Source organism: Quercus lobata, chromosome 8, assembly GCF_001633185.2.
Source record: "Quercus lobata isolate SW786 chromosome 8, ValleyOak3.0 Primary Assembly, whole genome shotgun sequence".
NCBI lineage: Eukaryota > Viridiplantae > Streptophyta > Magnoliopsida > Fagales > Fagaceae > Quercus > Quercus lobata.
The window spans coordinates 21,944,050-21,965,060 of record NC_044911.1 but is presented as its reverse complement, the minus strand read 5'-3'; the positions used below and the strand labels follow the sequence as shown (position 1 = coordinate 21,965,060).

Below are 21,011 nucleotides of genomic sequence, written 5' to 3'. Positions count from 1 at the left end.
GAGGTAAATTGAGGCTGACGGACCGGGCATAAGTTTACTTGCTACCCACGCTACGGATTAGGAAAAGTCTTGCTTCCCACGCTAGATAATATTCAAGGGATCCCCATAAGGAAAAGATCCCGTAAAATACGCTCAAGAGGACTCCTATAAGGAAAAGACTTCTACTCCAAGGAAAAAAGGTCAACCCTCTACTAGTATAAAAACCCAAGCAACCTCACAAACCGAGGTACGCATAATTTACCCTCTCTAACACTCTAGAGCAGTGAGAATAGTTTTAACTTGACCTTCGGAGGATGTTTAACCAGTACCACACCGGTACTCTCTGCTAGATTATTCCTTTTCGTTGTGCAGGTGCCATTTGCGATCGTACGAGGAACGTGTGACTCACTGGTGGTATTTATTTTCGGCATCATCAGTTGGCGTCGTCTGTGGGAAACGTAGCACATCCTCGCTTCCTAGACAAAAGAGTTACATGGTACTCACTCGCTCAATGACGACCACCAACGACGTTCAAGAAGAAGAAGCCCCTACGACTGCGCTTGAAAGACAGGTGAGGACACTCGCCGCTGCCGTAGAGCGCCTCACCAAACAAAACCATGACCTAGAAGAGCAACTGAAACAGAAAAATGTAGCTCCCAACAACCAAGGAGCAGATCAAGAAGGAACCAGCGCCGACAGAAGAAATCAGGAAGGACCCCAGGCCAGCAACACCCCGAGTAAACCAGAACGACAGAACACAAGCATCCCCTCCCTCGCAGAAACCACTCCGCCACTTGTTATCGCGGAGATGCAGGCCATGAAGGAACAAATGGAGGTTATGATGAATGCTCTCAAGGGACGAGTATCAAGCGACCTGGATGACCTTGTCAACCGAACCGACTCGCCGTTCACCGCCACCGTCAACTCCTACCCTTTACCAAGTAAGTTCCGCATCCCACAGATAGACAGTTATGACGGGGTCAAGGACCCACTGGACCACCTGGAAACCTTCAAGACCCTAATGCACCTTCAATGAATAGCGGACGCCATCATGTGTAGGGCCTTCCCTACAACACTGAAGGGCGCAGCGAGAATTTGGTTCAGCCGACTGACACCAAACTCCATCAGCACCTTTAAAGAGCTCAGCGCTCAGTTTACCGCACACTTCATTGGAGGCCATCGATACAAGAAGTCTACGGCGTGCTTGATGAGTATGAAACAGCGAGAAGATGAAACTTTAAAGGCCTACATCTCCCGCTTCAACAAAGAGGCACTCTCGATAGACGAAGCCGACGATAAAATACTTGTTGCGGCATTCACGAATGGCTTGAAGAAGGGCAAGTTTTTGTTTTCCCTATACAAAAACGACCCAAAGACCATGTCGGAAGTACTTTATCGCGCCACAAAGTATATGAACGCTGAAGATGCGCTGTTAGCTCGGGAAGAGAAGCCCAGGAAAAGAGAAAGGCAGGAAGACAATCGGCAGGACCAAGGCCGAAAGAAGACAAGAACAGGAGACCGAAGGGAAGAGAGGCGCCCTAGACCCCTGGGGGGAAGGTTCACGAGCTTCACTCCGCTAACAGCCCCAGTAGATCAAGTCCTTATGCAAATCAAGGACGAAGAGGCTCTGACGTTCCCGGGAAAACTGAAAAGTGACCCCAACAAACGTTCCCGGGATAAGTATTGCCGTTTCCACCGCGACCACGGCCACGACACGACTGATTGCTATGACCTCAAGCAGCAAATTGAGGCCCTTATCAGACAAGGAAAGCTGCAGAGATTCGTTAGCAAGGAGAAAGCGGATCCCCCCGCACAAGACCAACACCCCCGACGGGACAATGAGCGACCGAGGCCTCCAATCGGGGATATAAGGATGATCGTAGGAGGAACGGCTACCGCCGGGTCATCCAAGAAAGCCCGCAAGACCTATCTTCGGATGGTACAAAATGTTCAGCTGACGGGAGTCGTGCCGAAGATAGCACGGAGAGAAGGTCCCGTAATCGGATTCTCAGAAGAAGATGCGCGACGCCTTCACCATCCACATGACGATGCACTCGTCGTCAGCCTGCGTGTGGGAGACTACAACATGCACCGGGTGCTGGTCGACAATGGCAGTTCAGCAGATATTTTATACTACACAGTGTTCCAGCAGATGAGGATCGACAGGGAGCGATTGATCCCAACAAATGCCCTGCTTGTTGGCTTCAGCGGGAGTCGGGTATTCCCATTGGGCGCGGTCACATTATCCGTCATTGTAGGCGATTACCCTCAACAGATAGCCAGGGACGTGACATTCTTGGTAGTCGATTGCTCATCAGCCTACAATGCTATCCTCGGGCGACCCATGCTCAACTCATGGAAGGCAGTAACTTCCACCTACCACCTAATAATAAAGTTCCCGACTGACTACGGAGTAGGGGAGCTGCGCGGGAGTCAGATGGCCGCACGCGAATGCTACATAGCCATGATGGAAATGGAGGATCAGGTTCAGGCTTTAAGCATAGAAGAGCGCCGGACGGTAACAGAGACGGTTGAGAAGTTGGAAGAGATACCCCTTAACAGTTCCGATCCTAGCCGAACGACCAAAATTGGAACGCTCGCTAACGCCACGATCCGTCAGGAGCTCATAACCTTCCTCAAACGCAATCGAGACGTATTCGCGTGGGGTCATGAAGATATGCCGGGAATAGATCCTTCAGTCATGGTGCACAGGTTAAACGTATCGCCCGCCTTTCAACCTATCAGACAAAAGAAGAGAGTGTTTGCCCCCGAGCGAGACCGAGCCATAGCAGAAGAAGTCAGAAAGCTACTGGAAGCAAGTTTTATTAGAGAAGTATACTATCCCGACTGGTTAGCAAATGTAGTGATGGTCAAAAAGGAGAGCGGGAAATGGCGGATGTGCGTGGACTTCACCGACCTCAACAAGGCCTGCCCCAAGGATGGCTACCCCCTCCCAAGGGTCGATGTCCTAGTAGACTCTACGGCTCGACACCAGTTGCTGAGCTTCATGGACGCTTTCTCGGGGTACAACCAAATCCGAATGCATGAAGCCGATCAAGAGAAAACGTCGTTCGTAACCAGCCAAGGCCTCTTCTGTTACAAGGTGATGCCCTTCGACCTGAAGAACGCAGGCGCAACGTACCAGAGACTCATGAACAAAATGTTCGCGCAGCAGATTGGGAGGAATGTCCAAGTCTATGTGGACGACATGTTGGTAAAGAGCCGAAGGGAGGAAGATCATCTAGGAGATCTCAAAGAAACATTTGACACACTTCGCTCCTACAACATGAAGCTCAATCCAGGAAAATGTGCCTTTGGAGTAACGGCAGGAAAATTCTTAGGATTCATGGTGTCTCAGAGGGGAATCGAAGCAAACCCGGACAAGATCCGGGCCATCTTGGATATAGCACCACCAAGAAATGTGAAGGAGGTGCAGAGCCTCAACGGAAAGATAGCGGCACTAAACAGGTTCGTATCAAGGGCAACGGACAAGTGTTTGCCCTTCTTCCGAACATTGAAGAAATCCTTCGAGTGGACTGACGAATGCCAGCAAGCATTTGAAGAATTAAAGGCTTACCTCTCCTCCCCACTATTACTAAGCCCGTCGCAGCCAGGAGAAGAGCTTTTTCTCTATCTAGCCGTCTCCCCCAGGGCCGTTAGCGCGGCCTTGATCAGAGAAGAAGAGAAAGTGCAAAAGCCCGTATACTACGCAAGCCGAGCGCTTCATGGTGTCGAAGAAAGATACCCGCCCATGGAAAAACTTGCCTTCGCATTAATTACAGCAGCCCGCAAGCTCAAACCGTACTTCCAAGCCCATACAGTGAACGTCCTGACTGACAAGCCCTTAAGGCGAGCAATGAACAGTCCCGAGGCCGCGGGACGATTGGCATTATGGGCTATAGAACTGAGCGAATTTGATATTCAGTACCGCCTACGGACCGCCGTCAAGGGACAAATCGTCGCTGACTTTATAGCTGAGTTCACTCATGATGAAGATAAGGGGGCAGCAAAGTCCCCTCAATGGAGTATATATACGGACGGGTCATCCAACAGACAAGCTGCAGGGGCCGGCATTGTGCTGTTATCGCCCGAAGGAGACACCACTGAATGTATGGTCCGTCTTGACTTCCTTGCCACCAACAATGAATCAGAGTATGAGGCTCTGATAGTAGGGCTCGACCTCGCCAAAGCAGCAGGAGCCGCGAGGGTAGTCATCTACAACGATTCACAGGTCGTCACCAACCAAATAAATGGAGACTACGAGTGCAAGGGCAAAAAGATGAAGAAGTACCTTGATGAAGTAAAGGCGAGAGTGGATGATCTAGAAGCCAAAGTCGTCCAAATTCCCAGAGAAGAAAACGAGCGAGCCGACCGCCTCGTGAAGGCCGCTTCAGCAGAACAGATGGTCATCCCTGGTAATGTACTCTCCTTCGTACAGCTCTCTCCGCTAATAGATCTCAGCAACATGTAGGAAATATGCTCTGACAGAGGCTGGACGATGCCGTTAGTTTCATACCTGAAAGACGGGGTCTTACCAGACGAAAAGGAAGCCGCAAGGAAACTTAAGGTCCAAGCAGCAAGGTTCGTCCTGATAAAAGACGTCCTTTACAAAAGAGGCTTCTCCCGACCATATTTGAGATGCTTGGGTATGGAAGAGGCAGACTACGTCATGAGAGAGGTGCATGAAGGAATCTGCGGAAACCACTCAGGGTCCAGATCGTTGGTACACAAGCTTATGCGAGCAGGGTACTATTGGTCCACCATGCAGAAGGACGCCGAAGCCTATGTCAGGGCCTGCGACAAGTGTCAAAGGTTCAGCAATATCATTAGACAACCAACCGAAGAACTGACCCCGATGACGGCCCCATGGCCGTTCGCACAGTGGGGCCTAGATATTATGGGACCCTTCCCTACAGCAGCACGACAGCTAAAGTTCTTGGTGGTAGGCATCGACTATTTCACAAAATGGGTGGAAGCTGAAGCTTTGGCCACAATCACGGAGAAGAACGTACGAAACTTTGTTTGGAGATGCATCATATGCAGGTTTGGCATTCCCAGAGTCTTTGTCTAGGACAACGGACGGCAATTCGACAACGACCCCTTTCGAGATTTCTGCTCACAACTAGGAATAAAGAACCACTATTCCTCCCCCGCCCACCCTCAGGCTAATGGCCAAGTCGAAGTAACGAACCAATCCTTGCTCAAGATTATCAAGACTCGGCTTGAGGGGGCAAAGGGTATATGGCCCGATAAATTGCCAAGCATATTATGGGCATACAGGACGACAGCAAGGACACCCACAGGGGAGACACCATTCCGACTGACGTATGGAGGTGAAGCGGTCATTCCGGCAGAAGTTGGGCTCACAAGCTACAGGGTGCACAACCACAACGAGAACAAAAACGACGAGGCTATGCGACTACAGCTGGACCTAATAGACGAGATCAGAGCAACAGCAGAACAAAGGCTCGCTAGGTACCAGGACCGCATGGCCAAACACTACAACTCTCGGGTTCGACACAGAGACTTCCAAGTTGGAGACCTTGTTCTCAGAAAGGTCATGGGCGCCGCTAGGGACCCTACCCAAGGGAAACTCGGCCCCAATTGGGAAGGTCCTTACCGAGTTTCGTCGTGGCAAAGGAAAGGTACTTACCGCCTGGAAACGTTGGAGGGACAGAAACTACCACACCCATGGAACATCGAGCACCTACGAAAGTACTACCAATGAAAGCGGCAGCATGAAGACCAACCTCTTTTCTATTTTAACAAATTATAGTTTTACTCCTCAGATTTATCATTTACATTAGTTTTTTTGCAACAATACTTTTTAGCCCAAGGGGCAGGATTTGGTTTTAATTACTTTCATTTAGATGCATGACAATAAGAGGAGTTTTATTCAGAAATTACTGAAGTATATTTTTTCTACGGTCCACTTAGTTCACGACCAAAACGACTAAGTCCACAACACACGGACTAAAAAGAAACCGACGGATTAACAAAGTTGTCAAAGACATCAAGGCTAAGGCCAAAAAATATATAAATAAATAAATAAATAAAAATAACGGTCCGGAAAGGCCAAAGCGAAAAAGCTGACGGTCCAATAGATGAAGCTATCATCATATGGACCAGGCCTTAAAAACTGACGGACTAACGAAGGTGTCAAAGACATCAAGGCTAAGGCCAAGAAAATAATGGTCCGGAAAGGCTAAAGCGAAAAAGCTGACAGTCCAATAGATGAAGCTATCATCATATGGACCAGGCCTTAAAAACTGACGGACTAACGAAGGTGTCAAAGACATCAAGGCTAAGGCCAAGAAAATAACGGTCCGGAAAGGCTAAAGCGAAAAAGCTGACGGTCCAATAGATGAAGCTATCATCATATGGACCAGGCCTTAAAAAACTGACGGACTAACGAAGGTGTCAAAGACATCAAGGCTAAGGCCAATAAAATGACGGTCCGGAAAAGCCAAAATTAAAAAAGTGACGGTCCAATAGGTGAGCTATCATCAAATGGACCATGCCTCATAAACTGACGGACAGACAAAGAGCCAAACAACAAGGCTAACACCAAGAGAGTGACGGTCCAATAAAGTCAACGTTAAAAAGTTCACGGTCCAATGGATGAAAATATCATCATATGGAACAGGCCCTAGAACTAACGGACCTATAAGGTTGACGGTCCAATAGATGACGGTCTGACGAAAAAGTAAGACCTTACTTATAAATGTGGTTCTCAAACCAACAAGCCTGTAGAAATGACGAAAAAAGGCTAAAAATCAAAAGGTAACGATCTCATCAAATAAATGGGGCCATAAGAAATTAGTCAATGGAAGAATAAAAACATCAGTATACATGTTCAAAGCAACGGATTCCAAGTGCCATAAAAAGGGCAGATAGAGTTACAAGTAAAAAGCCCAATAAACGTAAGGGCACTTAAAAACATTGTTCAAAAATTAAAATAAATAAGCCAGGATTAAGTGGCAGGAACGTCCTTAGAGACCCCGTCAGCTTTATCCTTGGCAATTTGTGCTTTATCTGAAGACTCGGCAGGGGTAGTGACGGCAGGCTGGGCTAAAATAACTCCGGCATCATTAAGCAAAAAGTCCAAATTGAGGGATTCGTCACCTTTGTCAGCAACAGTATCGCCAGCAGGAGTCATCGGCACGGAGGCGTCCATGGTAATTCCAGATAGATCCAACTCCGGATAAACTGACGCTACTTGCTTCAGACAATCATCGAAACCTGTGCCATAATAATCAGCGCAGGAATCAATAAATGACTGGGTTGTCTTGAATTTTTGGACCGCGTCAGTCCCAGCCGTCTCTACTTGTGCACATAAGGATGAAACCTCCTCCTCAAGCTTCTTCTGCTGGCCCTCAGCCTCTCCCAGCTTCTCCTTCACATCCTTCAGATCTGAGTTTAAGAGACGGACGACCTCCTTATATTGCGCCTGCTGATCCATCAGATTGGAGTTATGCCTCCTAACCCGAGAAACGACGCCTTCTTTGGCCACGCACCGGTCTTGAAATGCTTTAACACGAACCAAGACCTGAAGGAAGTACAACCGTCAGCCATCAAGCAAGGCAATTATTAGATTGTTCAAAGTAAGAAGCATACCCGTGCTATGTCAAAGAAAGCTGACGCTCCCAGGTCCTCCGTCCCTAGCTGAGCACAAGGATCTAGATCCGTCTGTTTTATGAGAGATTCCACCCCCTCAACAGCGTAATCCTTGTGAGTCAACAAGCAACGGGGTCCCCCAATGACGGGACCGGAAGAGGTCATCACTCCTTTCCCAACGTCGTGACTAGACTTGGGGGGCGACTTCTTGGAAGGCACATTCCCTGGACTGACGGCCACCTTCTTAGAAGGAGGATCGTCATTTCCGTCAGCCTTCCTCTTAACTGAACTCTTCAAAGAAGAATGAGGGGTTGACGCTCCTTCTTTTCCTTTTGCTTTCTCTTCCTCCTTCTTACGGGCAGCGGCGGCCCTCACCCTTTGCTTCGCAGCTTCCATCTCTACGCAAAATAAACTGACGGATCAGTAATAGCAGACGAAATAAATAAACCGACAGGTTAAGTAAGGCATCGACTTACGTTTCCGAGAAAATTCTTCCAACCTCCGAGCTTCAGCCGTCGACTCTGGACCCCCACAATACAGATGGAGAGTGTCTAGGGTGATCAAATCCCTACACTTCCGTTGCTCAAGCGGTATGCCAAGTATCCGACGGATGAATTCCCTTTATTCGTCAGATATCTCCGGGCGAGCGCTAGCTAGAATAAAAGGGAAAAGACGGTGTTAAAAGAGACGGTCTTGAGAAAACGCCCTGATGAATAAGAAGAGACGGTAGAAAGAAAGACAAGGGGGCAACCTGACTCCCTAATATAAGTCCAAGTGTTATCAAAATAACCGCCAGACAGCGTATCCCACTCATCTGGACGGCACACCCAGTCCGTCCCTTTAACAAAGAAAAATCTACTCTTCCAATTCCTATTGGAGTCTGGCATATCAGACACTAATCTTAAGCTCTTCTCACGAGGAGCAAAATGATAGGTTCCCTTGGCAGATACTTTATGCTGGGGTCTGTAGTAATAAAAGAACTCGTCTAGCGAAAGGTGACGGTTCCCCCCACTCAAGCGACCCCAAAGGATCTCAGCACCAATGAAGATCCTCCAGGCATTCGGAGCAATTTGGCTGACGGACAATCCCAAAAAATCCGCCAGCCGACGGTGTAAAGCCGTCAGTGGTAATCTAAGGCCTGCTGCGAACATGGCATCGTACATCCCCACATCAGCAATCCTCCCTGTATAACACCTCTCGTTTTTTCTAGGGAGACGGATAGGAATGTGGTCTGGGATTTGGAAACGGGTACGCAACTCATTAAAAACTCTGTTACTCATCTTTGGAAGGAATTTATTGACTGCCCACTCCTCCGGGAGGATGAAGGGATGGTTACCTCTAGAACTCCCTGAAGTTCCCTCACAGGACTCTTTGTCACCTTCATCCCCATTTCCGTCACTACTAACCTCGTCACCTTCATCCCTATCCCCGTCACTATCAATCTCCTCGTTGCCTTCATCCCCGTTCCCGTCAACAACAATTTCCTCGTTTCTCCCCTCGACCTCAACCTCACTTAATACTTTATCCCTAACTCCCTCGACATGGTCTTCTACGTCAATACTAGGGGACTGGGCTGACGTTTCTTTTCCTGACGACTCAAAAAAGCCGTCAGACTCTTGACCTGAACCAAAGAATTCGTCGTAGCCCGCTCCATCGCGGACTGACGACTGATCACTCGACGCGTCACTTGACATCTGACTACCTACAAGTGACGGATATACTCTAAGTTCCTAGACTGACGTTCTCAATAAAAAAAATTTTCAGGCAAAAGTAAAAAAGAAAAAAGCAAAGAAAAGGGAAGAAGAACTTACAGGTGAAACAGATCTTGAATGGATGAAACAACCTTGGAAGTGACGGTACTGATAACAGCTGACGGATCAAGTTGGGAGTAAGGGCGACGGATTCTCTCTTGAAAAGTTAGCGAGGTTGAAATGGCGAAATGAGGCAAGGGGCGTGGTATTTATATAAGAGGGAAAACGCACGGAAGGCGAGGCGACGCCCGTGCCCAGGAACGAGGCCAACGACTGTGCGCCACGTGACCTTGCATTTAATAGCTCGAAGATCGAGGAGTCATTCATAATTGGTTTTTCTCTAATCATCTTTTCGTTCTAACTCCACATGCTGACGGTCTTAGGCGTCGAACATGTAGAGTATGGGGCAACTGATGAGGATAAAAGGAGAACCTAACCACATGGACATAAAACTGACGGTTTAATACAATTCCTTTGGGCGTAGCAGACGGTGTTTATGCTGACGGTCATAGAGTCAGCTGGCTCCAAGGCTGACGGCTCCAAGGCTGACGGCATAAAAAAGGTGAAGGAGGTAAATTGAGGCTGACGGACCGGGCATAAGTTTACTTGCTACCCACGCTACGGATTAGGAAAAGTCTTGCTTCCCACGCTAGATAATATTCAAGGGATCCCCATAAGGAAAAGATCTCGTAAAATACGCTCAAGAGGACTCCTATAAGGAAAAGACTTCTACTCCAAGGAAAAAAGGTCAACCCTCTACTTGTATAAAAACCCAAGCACCCTCACAAATCGAGATACGCATAATTTACCCTCTCTAGCACTCTAGAGCAGTGATAATAGTTCTAACTTGACCTTCGGAGGGTGTTTGGCCGGTACCACACCGGTACTCTCTGCTAGGTTATTCCTTTTCGTTGTGCAGGTGCCATTTGCGATCGTACGAGGAACGTGTGACTCACTGGTGGTATTTATTTTCGGCATCATCATTGAAGATACCTTCTCTTGGCATGAAAAAAAAAAAATTGACAAGAAACTCAGGAGGGAATAACTAAGTCCTACGGCTTGATGGTTAAAAAAAAAAAAAACTTCAGGAACATATTCAAAGAAACCCATGCCCAAATCAGACCAAAATTCAATTTGTAACTAATTTGAAATTTTCACGGAAACCCACACCCAACATCTTACTTTGCACTAATGAAGGTGGGTTCGCTGTAGTGAAGTTGAGTTTGCGATATGAAGTTCGTAATGATATTGGATTGAATATTCCTGATTTTCTATTCTCAAATCAAATATGTCGGCAATTACCAAGTGGTCTGATGGCACTTCCTTAGGTACTCATTTCTAACTACTTAAAAATAACTAAAAATTAGATGCGTGTTGCAAGCAGCAAGAGCATTCACATGGAAAAAATTTAGTGTGTTTATTTAATAACAATACTTAAGTTTTCCACTTAGTTTTTTTGAGAATAAAAGGCAGAATTTTATTCAATGAAAGAATAAATTTATACAAGAACAAGACAGCATCAAGGAGAGCCAAAGAAAATTGCAAAAGCTATAGAGCTTTCCCAACACCTATCAAAAACAGCAGCTATATGCAAGGTTACATCAAGAAAAGCCAAAGAAAAACAAGACTATCTTACAAACTCAAGACAAGCTTCCATAATTAGCTTCCAAATATTTTATAGCATGAGCTGCAGCAAACCTGGCTAGAAAAGAGGGGTCAGGACTTGGAGTACCGTAGTGAGCCTCATTCCGCTTATTCCAAATCATCCAACTAGTTGTGAAAAATATTGCAATCTCTGGGTCATTTTTCCTTTGCATAATTTGATCAGCCACATCCACAAATGAAAATTTTGTGCAATGAGACATGGTCCCCCTTAAGCATGTGGACTTTCAAACCATATCAGAATATGTATAGCTTAGTAGGATATGGTCTGTTGACTCCACCCCATCCTCACAACATTCACATCCAGCATCAAACAAATTTTTCTTCTAGCTAGATTTGCTTTTGTAGGTAGTATATCTCTACAAGCTCTCCAAATGAAAGTTTTGATTTTATTACATACCTTGGCCGCCCGAATCGCTTTCCAAATTTTATTGCACTGTGAGTAATTGGATGATTGGCCATGAGAAGATCTCAGTTGTTGAGTTTGTATCATCTTGTATGCACTTTTTACCAAATATTCACCCGTGTTTGTGTATGCCCAAGTTTGGATGTCTTGCATCGCTCTATTGCTCAAAGGGATGGATTTAATAACTTCAGCTTCATGTGGGAGGAATACATGATCAATCATGGATACACGCCATGATCTTGTAATTGAATCAATGAGGTTATCCACTGTGGCCATTGATGACATTGTGGAGCATGGGGTTACCACCTTGAATGATGGTGGAGTTGGAAGCCATTGGTCTTGCCAAATTCGAATTTTATTTCTGGTTCCTACTCGCCATCTCAAACCACTGTCCAAGACAGATTAGGTTGCCACTATACTTTTCCATGCAAAACTCCCTGAATTTGGTGATGGAGCATCTAAGAAAGATATATTGGGAAAGTACTTTGATTTGTAGACTCGATAGAACAAGGAGTGTGTATTTTTCATAAGCCTCCATCCTTGTTTGGCTAACATGGCTAAGTTGAAGGAATGAAGCTCCCGAAACCCAATTCCTCCCATTGACTTGGGCATACAGAGTTAGACCAACTCAACTAGTGTACTTTCCTTTCTTGCATCTTTTGACCCCACCAAAATCTGCTCATCATCCCTTCAAGATCTTTAAGCAAACCTTTCAATAGCAAGAAACATCCCATGGCATATGTGGGGATAGCTTGTACCACTACTTTAATCAAAATTTCCTTTCCAGCTTGAGACATCATCTTTTCACTTAGTTAAGTTGTAGGAAGCAACAATTTTTTTTTTTTTTAAATTTAGTTAATTATTCTATTTTCGCAAATTCATCTATTCTTCCAAAATCATTAGGCTTTGACGCTCACCAATTTTCTTGTAAACAATCAACAGTGAAATGTTTTTTTTCCCCCTTTTTCTTATTCTAGCCTTTTGATTTGTTTTATGTTATATTTTGATATTAAAAGTTGTTTTCTAATGGAAAAGCCATAGGTGGGTTACGGAACTTTAACAAAGCTAACCTCAGATAAGTAAATTGCCAAATTTAAAACTACGGGTAGATAACTTAAATTTTGGTCAAACTACATGTGGGTAAATTGTAATTTACCCAAATAACTATTTGGCGCAACTACGACTTCTAGAATCCAACTATAATTTATTATATAGTATATAATTTTTTATAAATACAATAAGGTTGAATTTATGGGATTCCACTCCAGCTCCACAATAACTACTTTTTATTATCAAGCCAAAATACCAATTGATTTTTGGTATAGTCAGAATTTAAATCTTGGTCTAATATTTGAGGGTAAAAGATTTTAAGCTAAATTACAAATTACACCCTCTAACTTTGATCAAAATCCAATTTAGATCTCAAACTTTATTTTTGTTCAGTATAGTCTTTTAAGTTTCAAATTTATTCAATTAGGCATCTCATTTACTTCTGTTAGGAGACTACTGTTAAGTTTCCTAATTTTGCTTTTCTTTGAGTTTTTTGGCTAGTCATTTTAATTGCAACTTTGAGAATCATAACATATACAAAAATTTAATCGTATGAATTATAATTATATGTGAATAGATTGGACTACCATCCTTTATTTTAAGGCACAGTTTCATATATATATATATATAAATTTTTTTTTTATAGGTAAAGATAAGAAATGTAGTAAAAATCCAATATTTCTAATTTTTTTAAACCTTTTTTTTATAAATAGTTATTAGCATTTAGACTTTAGTAAATATACTAATGGAGGAAAAATTCAACCTAAAACTGCATAAGTGAAGTCAAAATTCTATTAATATCACTATTGGACATATGTTAACCCCCCAACCCCACTTTGTGGTATCTCAATTATAGTCTTTGCCATCATTGATTGCTTACCCACATTCACAAAACTGATATTCCTCAAAAAAAAAAAAAAAAAAAAAAAAAAAAGAACACGCAAAACGTATAAACGGTTTTTTTGTGTGTGTGTGTTGTGTTTTGGTCAAAGAACCCCCAACGTAACAGAAACGCCTATGTTCATGTCAAGTGAGATCAGATGTTTATTTTATTTTATAAATAAAAAAGTGATATGATATCATATGATATGTTAATGAGAGAATAAGAGAGATCGCTTTAACTAATAAAACCACTTCTCTGATCTCTCTCACTGACACAATACACGTCCTCTTTTCCACAAAAGCACAAAAAAAATATTTTTAAAAATTCCATTTTTTTTTTATAGAAAATATATATAAATAACTTTCTCTCTCTAAATCCTGTTTTCTGAAGTATTTTATTCTCTGTGTTTTTTTCCTAAACGTGCACAAACGCGCTGAAAGTCTCTCTGCATCATCAAAAAACAGGTTTTTCTTCCCTCACAACCTCTTTCTTTGTGTCTGTCTGTCTGTTTTTATGTCTGTCTGTTTGTGTATATCTATGTATATGTCTGTCTTCTCATCTCATTTAAATCTGTTGTGTTATTGGTGGTTTTAGTTATATTGGGTTGCCTAATATTTCACTGATTTTTGTGTTTTTTATTTTATTTTTCAGCTATGTACTCAGCTGTGTTGGTATGTGATATTTTAATCCATTGCATATATTTTGAGATTCTTTTGGTGGAATAATTTGAAGCCTTGATTTTCTGATCTGGGTTTTGTTTCATTAACGTTTATTTTTGCTTCTTTTGTTTTTTTTTTTCATACAGATTTTTTTTCTTCTGATTTGACGCAATAAATTAATTTTCTATGTATATTTTAGGTTGAATATGAAGTTTATGATTAGGGTTTGTTCCCTAAAATAACAAGTTTCTTTTTTTAAATAAAAGCTCGTCATTATCAAGGGATTTAACTGGGAAAGAATTTTTATTAAATTTTTAGTTCATGGACAGCAAAGAATTTGGATAATTTTTTTTTGTTCGAGTTTCTTGATGTGCCATACCTGTCTCTTGTAATATATTCTATTCTATTTTATCTCTCTTTCTCTATCTCTATCTCTATCTCTATTGCTTATGCCTTTAGCCTATGTATATTCATATTCTTGTTTGTCGGTTATTGGTTACGATTCTCGAGCTAGCTCCAATTTCTTCTTTTTGCCTGTAATTTATATAGCGGCCTTTGTTTAATGTTTGGCTTTGATTCAACAGCTAGTCTTTAAAGTCCAAATTTTTGGAATAGTTTTGAAGAGGGTCTTGATCCAAATATCAACATCTTGATTGAATAGCCACTCGCTATTCCGTTCTGATACATGTATCTGGTGAGTAAGGAGATTTGCAACATGAGAAATAGTTGATTGGAACCCATGATATGGTTTGGTAATGGGGTCCCTAAACATGGAGAAGAAGTGGATATTTCCCCTTGTCATAAGCTCTCTCATATGCATATTCCTTCTGGCCACTACCTTCAACATGGGTCTTGTTTTTTCACTACACACAATCAATTCAATCATTTCAATTTTTCCTTCTCGCATAGCTACAAATCAATCAAGCTCGGTTTTTGCTGAATCAAAGGTTACACAATCTCCACCCCCTCCTGCTGGCCCAACGATTCCTCGTTTCGCTTATTTGATTTCTGGGTCAAAAGGTGATTTGGATAAGCTTTGGAGAACTCTTCATGCTCTATATCATCCACGGAACCAATATGTTGTTCATTTGGATCTTGAGTCACAGGCAGAGGAGAGGTTGGAACTTGCCTCCCGAGTGGAGAAAGAGCCAATTTTTATTGAGGTTGGGAATGTTTACATGATTACCAAAGCTAATATGGTCACTTACAGAGGACCCACCATGGTTGCTCATACTCTTCATGCTTGTGCCATTCTTCTCAAGAGGAATAAGGATTGGGATTGGTTTATCAATCTTAGTGCCTCTGATTATCCTCTTGTGACACAAGATGGTTAGTATATATCATTCAACTTGTGACAGAGTTATGTTGTTATCAATGCTGTTTTTCTAATTGTTATTCTTTTGGGTGAGGGATGCGATATTTTGTATTAAATGGTTTAGTTAATTTAATGCAGATCTTCTTTACACGTTTTCGAATTTAGATCGAAACCTGAATTTCATTGAGCACACAAGCCAGCTAGGATGGAAAGAGTGAGCTCTCTTTCTCTCTCTCTCTCTCACTCGCACACACAAAAACGCAAACAAACACGCAACACAATGTAATGTTCATAGGCATGATAACAAAGCACCCTATCTTTGATTGTGTTTTGCAGGGACAAACGTGCAATGCCTTTGATGGTAGATCCTGGACTATACAAGACAACCAAATCAGATATCTTCTGGGTCAATCCTCGGAGAACTTTGCCAACAGCTTTTAAATTATTTACAGGTTAAATTTCACCCATATTTCTTTAGCCGTGTGATATCCTCTATGATTCTCCACGATGTGTAATTCTTTACAAATATATATTTTGAAGATTTGCATTTTGCAGGACAGAAAACCATTGAAACTCTGTGTATCATAATTTCATTCAAATTTGCTTATTTATTGGATTTTTTTGCTTTTGGAAATTTATCAGTTCTAGAAGAGTTTAGAAAGTAGATTGTGTCCTACTGGCAATTAGAATTCTATTTTTTTGGCACTTTGGAGGACTTCATTTAGAAATACAAACTATGGTGAAAATGTATGTTCTACTTAGTTCATACTTCTTGGTTTTTACATTTAAAGCATCTCTTTTTTATAATTCCCTAGAAGTAGGAAATATAAATATTTTTAGGAGTAATGTCAGGGGTGTTCTCTGTATTAGTTGAATACAAACATTGCAGTGGCACTAATTGATAGTTTCTTCTATTTGTTTCAAATAATTCTAACCATCGGCTATAGATTGTCATTTGGTCTTTAGCAGTACACAACCATCTAGTTTTCATATTTAAGCTCATGACGACTCTTATTTGGTTTCTTTAACAAACCAACTGTGTCAATTCCAATCATCCATATAGTCAGATTCATTATAACCCTTATGGTTTTGAATGCGACTATTGTTTTGCTCAAAACAAAATTTTGAAACTTCGGCAATAATTAATGGACCAACAGCAGCAGCTCTCACACTTAGAAGTCCAAAATATCTGCATTCGTTTATCAGCCACTCTGACCTTAAGGATTTTTTATTTATTGCTAAGTTACGCACACACCTAATGGATCTTGAACCCGCAACTTCACCCTCCACCTTTTTCTTACAAGGGAAGGAGTTGCCATTTGAGCTAGATTTCATTGGCAATAACATTCATCCTCTTCTCTGTTTTTCCCCAAAACAAGAAAAGTATGGAGAGAATTTGTGTCAAGTCGCATTGGCAATCTTTTTCCTTCTGGTGCCTAGTTTAGTGCCCAAACTTGTCGTCTAGCACTAAGTAACATGCTTTTTTGTTGCAGGTTCAGCATGGATGGTTCTGTCACGTTCATTCGTAGAGTATTGCATCTGGGGTTGGGATAATTTACCTAGGACCCTTCTCATGTACTACACAAACTTCGTGTCTTCCCCTGAGGGCTACTTTCAGACTGTCGTTTGCAATGTGCCTGAGTTTGCTAAGACTGCAGTCAACCATGACTTGCACTACATTTCTTGGGACAACCCCCCCAGACAGCACCCTCACACCCTTACCCTTAATGACACAAGCAAGATGATTGCTAGCAGTGCTGCATTTGGTCGAAAATTCAAAACAGATGACCCAGTCCTGGACAGAATTGATAAGGATCTATTGAAGCGGAAGAATGGGAGCTTCACCCCAGGTGCTTGGTGCTCTGGCAACCCGAAATGTTCCAAGGTTGGGAACGTGAACAAGCTCAAACCAGGCAAGGGAGCTCAAAGGCTTCACCGCCTTGTAACTAGGTTAACATTGGCAGCTAAGTTGGGGAAAAATCAGTGTAAATAGATTTTGTGGAACTTTCTTGCTTGTGGATGGGAAAAGATTTTAAAGAAGAAAAGATAATAATAAGAAAGAAGATCTATTTACAGGCACAACAGTTGAATGGAAATTTCTACTGAGGGGAAGATTTCTGAGGCTGTAAGTGCAGTTATGGACTCATTCTTGTTAAACTTGAGGGCATGTTAGTGTAGGTATGAGCATAGCCATTCATTGTTGTCATGGTCAGTCAAAGATGACACCCAGTCATCCTTCCTTTGGTAGGCTCTGATTACGTTGGACATGTATACTTCTTTACCACAAAAATTTTCTCAATATTTTTTCTCCAATTCTCTATGACACTTCTAATCTTTTGGCTTCATGATATTTGAGATCTTCTTTTTGTTAGACTCCAGAATTTGTATCTGTAATTTTTCTGGTAATGGTCAGAATTAGAAACTCAATTAATTACTATAAAGAGAAACATTCTACCGTGTTTCCCTTGGCATTTTAAAGCTCAATTTCAATATATATATATATATATATATATATATATATAATCGACTACTTTCTATTCCATTTGTATGCACTAGTGTAGAAATAATGTCAAGTACATACACATCTGTTGCATATGTTTGAATGTATGTATATTTTAACTTGTATTTAATGTTTGTTATAAAAATCAAATGAGAATTCAATGCAAAATTATCTGTGAAATCTTGAACAAAAAAATGTTTCCAATTACAATAATATAGCAGTACTGTTACATATGCTTCACGCTTCACACAGAGAGAGAGAGAGAGAGAGAGAGAGAGAAACTATGGAAAATGTAAATGGGAACATGAATTTGGTGGACTTAACGTGTGTGGGTGGAGTGCATGAAAAGACTGACATTTGGCTTCAGTTATGAACTCAACCTGCATCATATTATTCCAAGGGAAAATTATCTCCTAGTAGTAATATTTGTGCTATTTTTGTGCACATCAGCCACAGCCTGTCTTATTTGGGTTCGGACTATTTATTTGGTCAGATATTGATCATAAGAAAGAGTAAATGGAGCCTGCGTCTTTGAGTGTGGATGTCATATGTAGCATAGAAACAATAGGAAACTGAAGCAATTCCTATGGAGCTGCTACACCTGAGCCAGCTTTACGTTTGACATTTTAGTTTAGCAATTTGGAAATCATTGATGCTGTAGAAATTAAACAATGGAATTCTGAGACCAGGGTCCTGGACCCTATAATAAGACAATGCATGCCCAGAATTCCATCATCTTCTACTGAATAGCTTTCTATATTTAGAAACATAATATGTGCCAAATGGAGAATTTGCCAAACCTGATTAATTAGATGTCTTTTAACTGAGGTTGTGTTGTTTCTCTATAAGTATTTAAACTTTAGCTTTCGAATATGTCTCTAATATATATCTTAGTTTTCCCAAAACTCTTGTTCAACTGCAAAGAGTTCTATAAATTGCATGTCGCTTTGCTTTTGATCGAGATGTCCACACACTACAACTTTAAAATTGATATAATGCAAGTTTTGTGATTAAAAATTTTATAACGCTAATCAATTGTTGGTATTTTTTTTTTTTTTTTTTTTTTTTTTTTTTTTTTTTTGAGAGTTTTAGCAAAAGAGTTTAAGGAAAACACCCTTGCGTGTGTGAGAGTTTGGTTCTCATTAGAGAAAGGAATTTATTTTGTTCACGTTAAAGGGGTTGCTTTATTAGTTAATTGAGCTTTTCTTTTAGGACTTTTATAGTACAAACGTAATTTCTTCATCAGTTTGATTCCTCAGCTTTAATATGACAAGAACCTATGCTTTTTGAGTGACCACTCTTTTATTGCATAATCTCTCACTGCTTCAAAGCCTTGCATCACGGAAACCTCACGTGCTTGAAAGAATTTGGAGGTTTGTGGGATTCTCCAAATTAGAAAAGACTATTTGGAGATAATTCTGATTTTTATAGCAATGACAATAGTAGAAAATCTGTTTCTAACAATTCACAATAGGGGTAAAATATAGTCAATACCCTGATTTGAGCTAATAATAGCTAGGTCCAAAACTTTTTAAAACTGACAAACTTGGTTCCTAAACTGAACTTGGTCCCTAAACCATTACTCATTTTTCTGCTATTTGTCATGATGATCAGGCACCAAATTAGTTAGTTTTAAACCTGGCTAGTATTAGCCCAAACCTCAGGGGTGTTGACTATATTTTATCCTTCATAATAGATTCCTACATAGACATGGCTCAAGTGGAAACCGGAATTTAGAACCCCAACAAGCAAAGAATTGTACTTACAAACATTGGTATTGACCCTATTTCGGATGCTGAAACATGTGAAAGTTGCTATTACAGAAGATATTCCAGTACATGTAATAGTAGGATTCTGGTTTTGGGATTTTGCATGTCCCCATGGGAATTAATTGATTAATTGTTTGATAAGCCTCTCTAGTCTCTAGCTACTTGGTTTATTCTTCTCCCACAATGATCATCTTACTGTACTGTTCATATAACGTCATTAGAAAAACAAATACTTTGAATTGTTCCAGAATTATCTACGATTTTTTTTTAATTGATCTGACCCTTAGTGGACTAAGAATGGGAGAGTCAAAATAGCAGACTCCACTTCATGAGACGTGTTTCAAAATCGATTATGATGGCCCTTGAGATTACTTTGTGTAATTATTTAGTCAATAAAATAGCAACTAAAAAGAAAAAAAGGTGCTACTGATAACATGATTCCATTAAAGTAGGTAATAAACATGTATGCAACTTGTATTCCTTTCCCTTAAAAAAAGTGAGAGGTCTGGGATTCTAACTGAGAGGAGCGACCGTTAAGTATTATTTTAGTATGAAACAACAAAAGATGCTAGGTGAAAAACAGAGGAAAAGTGCAGAACCCCTTAAAATGTTATTAATACAGTACTAGTACTAGTGCACCCTTCTTTAGGAGAAGGATTTGGCATTGTGAAATCTACGCTAATGTGAGTGGCATGATATACTGATGGTATAAAATAGAAAAAGGGCAGTTACACTCTCCTCTTTTAAGTTTGGAAGAAATTAACACTCTATCCTTTTGTTTATATTAGTAATGAAATATTATAAATTTCTATAAGAATCTTTTTACAAAAGTTTAACTAGAGTTAGTAAAAAAAATATCAGATAAATTCAGAATAAAAATGTAAAAAAAAAAAAAAAAAAAAAAAATTAGCACCAAAAACGCTTACAATGGCAAATCTTTCCATAACCCGTTGAAAAAAGAAAAAAAAAATTCATACTTAATATTTTAAAATAAACTTCAATTAAGATTTTAAAACAATAAATTTTAATTATGAAATGGAGGATAATTTTTTTAAACCTGTCTTTGCAATTGCAACACAACATTTTTAATATTAATTTAACAAAGTTTAATCAATCGAATGTCAAGGAATGACATTCTCAAAAAAGAATGTCAAGTAAGGGAAAGTGTTTTTCCCTTTCAAAGTTGGGATAGAATATTATTTTCCCAAACCTCAAAGGTGGGGAGTATAATTACTCCAATAAAAATTACTTCTTTAGGAGAAGGATTTGGCATTGTGAAATCCACTCTATAATGTGAGTGGCGTGAGCGTGATATATATATACCGATGACATAAAATAAAATTTACTTCGTGCTTACAAGGCAAGAACAGTGCAGACCTTTTCTTTAGGTTAAAAAATTGCAAGCCTTGCATAAAGTGTA

At 41.0% G+C, this 21,011-nt stretch overlaps 1 protein-coding gene across 4 annotated transcripts; it reads left to right on the top strand.

Annotated features, from left to right (window-relative positions):
- Positions 1 to 13,696: 13,696 nt before the first annotated feature.
- Positions 13,697 to 17,800, top strand: LOC115955858 (beta-glucuronosyltransferase GlcAT14B-like). Of its 4 annotated transcripts, XM_031074235.1 has the most exons (6): positions 13,698 to 13,812; positions 14,000 to 14,019; positions 14,592 to 15,336; positions 15,461 to 15,536; positions 15,659 to 15,774; positions 16,816 to 17,700. In XM_031074235.1, exons 3-6 carry the CDS (start codon positions 14,763 to 14,765, stop codon positions 17,313 to 17,315), a joined length of 1,266 nt encoding a protein of 421 aa, XP_030930095.1. In that variant the 5' UTR covers positions 13,698 to 13,812; positions 14,000 to 14,019; positions 14,592 to 14,762; the 3' UTR covers positions 17,316 to 17,700. The 4 variants fall into 4 exon arrangements, with proteins under 4 accessions (XP_030930096.1, XP_030930095.1, XP_030930093.1 ...); XM_031074233.1 differs by lacking the exon at positions 14,000 to 14,019; XM_031074234.1 differs by having other exon boundaries at positions 14,000 to 15,336.
- Positions 17,801 to 21,011: the final 3,211 nt, after the last annotated feature.

What these genes read in the sequence shown, in the direction of transcription:
- LOC115955858 (XM_031074236.1), top strand. Translation starts at nt 14,763, where the DNA reads ATGGGGTCCCTAAACATGGAGAAGAAGTGGATATTTCCCCTTGTCATA. An exon ending in AGCCAGCTAGGATGGAAAGA is followed by an intron (nt 15,537 to 15,658) that starts GTGAGCTCTCTT and finishes TGTGTTTTGCAG; the next exon opens with GGACAAACGTGCAATGCCTT. An exon ending in AGCTTTTAAATTATTTACAG is followed by an intron (nt 15,775 to 16,815) that starts GTTAAATTTCAC and finishes TTTTTGTTGCAG; the next exon opens with GTTCAGCATGGATGGTTCTG.